Source organism: Ochotona princeps, chromosome 2 (assembly GCF_030435755.1).
Source record: "Ochotona princeps isolate mOchPri1 chromosome 2, mOchPri1.hap1, whole genome shotgun sequence".
NCBI classification, from domain to species: Eukaryota; Metazoa; Chordata; class Mammalia; order Lagomorpha; family Ochotonidae; genus Ochotona; species Ochotona princeps.
The window spans coordinates 97,103,783-97,109,782 of NC_080833.1; the positions used below are offsets into that span (position 1 = coordinate 97,103,783).

Sequence of the window (6,000 nt, forward strand, 5' to 3'; positions counted from 1 at the left end):
AGTGGTAGGGAAGTAGGGGAAACCAAAGGGCGAAGGGAGCAGGGTGTTCACATTTTTTACAATAGGTGAATCATTTCTCAGGCTGGAGAATCTGCACCTAGGCTGTGGCCCAGGGAGGCAGTGGGCAGGCAGAGAGATGGAATAATCCCAAACCCCACAGCAGCTCCCAAAGACCCTGTGTTCTGCTAGCTTGCCCTCAAGCCATCCTGGGGCCTGTGACTCAGCAGCCAAAGTTAAAGTTCCTCAGGGCTGATAACTCCAACTTGCCTTCTGAAGCAGCTGGCAGGGCAGGCACATTGAGTCAACTGGGCCTGTAGGCTCTCAGCCCTCCTCCTCAACCCAGTACCTGTCATCCAGGGTAAGGAGCATCCTGCTGGTATCTGAACATCAGTACCACTCCTATCAGGGTATGCTGCAAACAAACAGATGCCTTCACACCCTGTGCCACCCTCAGCCTTTGTACCCTGGGCAGGCAAGAGGAGGCAGCTGCCATCCCAGGTGGAACCTAACAGGTGTATCTCACCTGTCACACCTTTTAAGCTTTGAGAGATACAGATCCACACTGGAAGATGGATCACTGGAGGGAAAGATGGAAGGGAACTGGGGAAAAGGGGGTGGGGGTGGGAAATGACTCCCTCCTCTGGAGGAAAAACCAAGGTGGGTGGCTGGTGGGAGGTATTGGGTGGTGGTAAAGAGAATGAGTCTCCAGAACCAGCCTGATGATACTTGCTGGGCCTCATGTGTACTGAGAAATGTGCGAGAGGGAGACTCAAGCTCCACAGCCTCCATCTCCATCCTGCTCTTTGGAAAGTTCTTTTTTAAAGTCTAACCTTTATCTCTTCAACTGCAGTCATCAGCCCATTGATTGATTAAACACTGCCAGGGACAGAGCAAGCAGTGCCGCCTATACCCAATGTACATGGTGGATCCGACACACACACACACACACACACACACACACACACACTGTCCTGGCTTGCTACCCCTTCCCCCCATGAGTGTTCCTATCTCTACAGACTCTACCTCTACTTCTGCCCCTTGACGTCTAGTGACAGGAAGGCCCAGGAACCTGCCACCACTGTAGCTTACCCCACCTGTACCTGCTCCCCTGTCTCTGGCTTCTTGTTCCCTGGAGAAGTCCCTGGGGATCCAGTTCCCACCTCTCACAGCTCCCTCTTCCCTTTCCCGCGGGGAGACTCCCAGGTATCCCCTGGCCCAGGGAGGTTGGGGGACAGGGAGGAGGGCAGCCTGCTGCATCCTCCCCTCAACAGAACCCTGCGTTTTGGCAGTGTCTCCCCACCCCCACGCTGCGTTTTCTCCAGGCCTCTCACTGCGCCCCCCACCCAGGCCCACCTTCTCATCCCTTGGAGGGAACGCGACCCCCTACTCTCTCCTGCTTGGGACTCTCCGGACATCGGGACAAAGCAGCCGCGCCGCAATGTGCGAGCGTGGCCGCAGGGCCCGGGTGCAGCAGGTGCAGTCCGGGGCCGGCCAGCCGGCCGAGCCTCACCACCTAACCTCCGTGGCTCTCACCGCCAGGGCGCGACACGCCATGGCTGCTGTCACGACTCCTGGGAGACATCGCCCCTGCGCTCCGGACCCCGGATCCCCTGGTGGTGTGGGATCGGGCTCGGGACTCACCGGCTCCGGCGAGCTCGACCCGGCTCGGTCCCCCGCCTGGACCCGGCAGCAGGGTTGCGTCCGGCGCAGGGTTCTCGCAGCTGGGGCGGGAGGCGTTCTCTTGGCAAAGTCGGCGAAAGGAACCCGCTCAGTCGCGCACCGGCCGCGAGTCCGAGTGAGTCACAGACCGCAGGAGCGAGTTATAGGGGCGCGGGGGTGGGGGAGGACGCCGCGACATCCTCCCCCAACCCGTCCCCCGCCTCCCCGGGCGGAGAACGCCGGGCCGGCGCGCTCGCAGCGGGAGCCTAATCGCCAGGCACAAAGACCTCGTGCCAGTTGCAGACTCAAGTTTCTTTGGGGGTGACCAGGCGGGCCCGGCCCACGTTCACCACCAGGACTGACTAGCTGGATGGACCCGGGACAGCGATGCCCCCAGGAGACGCGCCTTCTTCCTCCCGGGATGGCCGGGTCTCCATCTGGACGAGCCCACCCCTCCATGGCAGGTGGCTGGCAGAGAGACTCGAGGGAGGGAAACTGAGGCACGGGTGGGTCCGCGTCCCCGAAGCCCGGCATCTGCAGCACTTGCGTGAGGGGCCTCGCGCGCTCTCCCCTGTCTCCCTGTGGATCTCCCCTGCCATGAGGGCGATGGTGGGCCAGAAGGCTGGGTTGGGGTGGGTTCTGAATTCGGAATCCCGAGCTGGTGTTCTCTGTAGGTCCTGGAGCCCTCGGGGACAGTGGTTTGGGAGGCTGGAGACTCTAGGGTGAGAATCGGGAAGGAAGGGGCCCGGTTCCCCAAGTACCTGCGTCGGCCGCACTTGGACTGCGTTCCAGGGGCTGCAGCTCGAAGCTCCGACAAGTCTCCACGTCCAGCCCAAGAGGGGGCGGCCGGGCCCGGCACAGCGAGGCCAGGACCGCGAGCGCCGCCTGGCACCGAGTTTTCTCGGTCTCCCACACTCCGGTCATGCCCGGGGACACCCAGGCCTGCCCAGTAGGCGTTTAAACCAGCGCTGTGGCCAGACTGGGCCGGGGCAAGACGGTCCCCTGAAGACCCTGCCCGTAGCGGCCCCCCTGCGGCTCCGTTCAGCTTTTAATCACTTCTCCACAGGGTCCCGCCCCCTCACGTGGCATCCCGCGGCAGCTGGCAAGTCTGGCACCTCCCGGCCGCTCCCCCACCCCCATCTCCACCAAGCACCCCACCACTAGGGGACCGACCTAAGTCTGGGGGCGTTGGAGGCGAGGACGGGATGGGGGCGCCTCCCGCATCCTGGAGCAGGGCAAGGCAAGGGAAAGAACCCGCGTCCGGCTTCACTTTCACAGTCTGCTGTGACCTTGGGCATCATAGAGCCTCAATTTTCCTCTCCGGAGAAAAGGTGTGATTATGAACGCTGCGCGGGCTCTCTGGAGTTACCGAGAAAGTGTTTGGGAAGACAACCGGGGCGCAGTCACGTGCCAAGTAAGTAGCACCACAACAGATAACCTCTAGGGGACTGAGGGACGACCCCCCTGGGAGTGGGAAGACCTGACCGAGCTCCCTAACGGGAGAAGTTAGTCAAATGTGTCCCAAGTTCCAGTTTCGTGGATGCAAGACCTTCGAGGACCGTGGGGTCCAGAGAACTGCGAGAGGACTTTCAGGGCCCCGCAATTCTGTGGTCCACGGTACCCGCACGTTGCTATGGAGACGGGAGGCAGCGGCCGTCTCTCTCCATGGCAACTGGGAGGGTGAAAGTTTCTGCTGAATAGGAATGGGGGGCATTTGAAGAGGGTACCCGGTTCCCGCCAGACTCTCCTCCCCTCATCAGTCTCACCCCACTGGAGATCACTAAGAACCACCATGGCCAGATGGGATGGGGGAGCTGGGAGGAAGGGGTTTGAGGTTAACCTGGAAGCTGAGCTTCCCCCAGATCTGGAGCGTGAGGCCCAGGAGCTGAAGGTCTTTGAGGTGTCACACTTGGTCCTGGAAACCTATGGGCCATTTCTGGCATCTAGAGAACTCCAGCCTCGTGAGGCTCCACACGGGAGTCTTAGGCCCACCACCTGTTGTCTGTGGGTCTTGTTCTCTGTGGGGCCCACCTGAAGCTCCTGACTCGAATCCCCTTTCCTTCCCAGAGCCAGGAGGGAAACTTTAGCTGACGGCCCTGGAAACTGATGGGTTTCTGTATGCCCAGGTGGCTGGTGGAGGAAGGAAAGACGGGTCTTTCCTCTGAATTCACTAACTGGAAGCAGCTCTGGCAGACTCATGTTCCAAGAGAAGGGAATTCTGGGGCTCCAGCTCTCCAGAGTCTCCTATCGTGTGCTATGTATGCCACCCACACTGGTTAGCTTCTGGATTTGTGTTAATCCCATCAGAGAGTGTCCAGGGCACCTACAGCTAAGCTGAGACCCCCCACAGGACCCTCGCTTAACCTGCTTGGTTTTGGTCCTGGGACCAGCACCCTGGACCTGTCCATGGTGCTGAAGGTCTAGTTAGCGCAGTAGTAGCATGGGTCAAGGGATTAGAAGAGAAGACTTTCACAATTAAGTGGGTTCACAGTTTCTACAAGACCCTTGGGCCCTGCCTTTTATGACATCTGAGAATTTAGGTGGGCAGGACTGAGCAGGCATAATCCAGGTCACAGGATCTGATGCAGGTCGTCTTCCTGAGAGTGACACTGAGTTACTGTTCCAAGAACAGATGAGGTTCAGGCATCTCCACTTTCCCAAAATTCACCTGAGGAGTCCAGAGGCCTCATCACCTTCCCCTACACCACCCAGCACAGACCTCAGTATCTGGGAAAGACAAGAATCTGGAGGTCCCCTGGCCACACTCCCATTGGCAGTTTCGGGAGCTGGGGGATTGTGTTTATGCAAAATACAAATGGAGAGGAACTGTTCTCTGCCTGTATTTATGGCAACTTTTTCACTCCGCGGTGATTTCTCCCTCCCCCTCTCGAGTTCCTGGGGAACAAAGCGCCTTGTTTTGCCTTTGCAGAGAATGAAAAAACACAGGACTGTTTCAAGGGCCCAGGCCTGTGATGCAGGGAGATCAATACTTTACTTATGCCGAGTGGGGGAATTTGCATCTTAACTGAAGGCCAAGGAGCCTGTTCAGAGCAGAGCAGGTGGCTGAAGCTGAGAATTAACAGATAATTTCTCATCGTTCCCGGATTCAGCCGCTACACTCTGCAGGCAGTTCTGCAGCATCTCTGATGTTCCAATGGCTGCTCCAGACCTGGCGTTTCTCAGTCCACCAGGACAAAGGTGGCTCTGCCCTGACAGGGCTGCAGGCAGGGGCCCTGATCCATCAGCAGCTCTGGGGTTTGGAGTAGGGGAGTGAAGGGTGTGTGAGAGAGAGATGCAGAGAGACACAGAGTTGGAGTCAGAGATGAGAGAGAAAGGCACAAACAGAGGCAGAGGGTGTGACAGAGACACACAGAGAGACCAGTGTAGGAGATGCAGAGGGCCATAGTGAGAGCAGCAGAGCAGAGGGAGATCTGTACAGCAACATATACTCCCCCAAATGTAAAAAAGTGTGCTTTTTTTTTTACATTAAGACAAATCAGCTTAGTTGTCCTCTTCATGTCCTGTCCCTGCCCCAGTTGGTTGCTGGAGCCATTGTGGTCATATCTTTAGTCACAATGTAGAAAAAAAAAATCCTCACATAAGGATGGGAGCTCTCCTCTCTGTAACCTTACAAGCCTGATCCTAAAAGGCACTTATCCTTCGTCCTTTAGAAAGATACCAAATTCAGACTCCTGGGGACCCTCTAGACCTGGAGGGAAGGTGGCAGAAAGAAGGCAGAATTGTTTGTTCGTCAAACTTGCATTTTGGAAAAAGCGTTCTGGGAAGCAGTGACAGTAAGGTGTAGTGACAAATAAGGACATTGACCAGGGCACCAAGAGGCCTGGCTTCCAGAACTGGTGCAGCAAATCATCCATGTGGTCCTCACCTTGCCTCTCTGGGCTCCCCTGTCCTTTTCTGAAGTTGGTTTAGGAGCTCTTTGTGGCTGCTTCTAGCAACAACACTCCAGGATTTCTTATGGAGCTGAAGGAGTGGATTGGGAGGCATCCAAAGAACAGACATTCCTGGCTCTGACAAAAGGGCTGATTTCAGATATCCAGTTCCCTGCTATCTGCTCTCTGCCCCCATTGCAGCCCAAGGCTGGAGCTTCCTGAATCTTTAGCTTCCAGGGCAGACTGCTTGGAAGCAGGGAGGAGGAACGGAGGCAAACATAGAGGCCTCCCACTCCCCCACTCCTCTACCCTCTTTTTTCTCAGAAATAGCCAAAGCACACTCCTCCACCCCCAACCCAGTCTCTGTCCTTAGGTAGGTACTCACCCTGTTAGGAATAGTAACGTCCTGTTGAATTCTGCTACCAATAAACTAAAGGCAAATAATGTTTTC

The 6,000-nt window shown here is 57.0% G+C and overlaps 1 protein-coding gene across 1 annotated transcript in view; it reads right to left on the reverse strand.

Moving 5' to 3' along the window:
- SYT6 (synaptotagmin 6) overlaps window positions 1–2,637 on the reverse strand; it is a 54,764-nt gene extending 52,127 nt beyond the window's left edge. Inside the window, exon 1 of the mRNA XM_004581899.3 lies at window positions 2,421–2,637. Coding sequence (XP_004581956.2) covers window positions 2,421–2,583 — 163 coding nt within the window. The 5' untranslated portion in view covers window positions 2,584–2,637. The remainder of the gene's footprint in view (window positions 1–2,420) is intronic.
- Window positions 2,638–6,000: the final 3,363 nt, after the last annotated feature.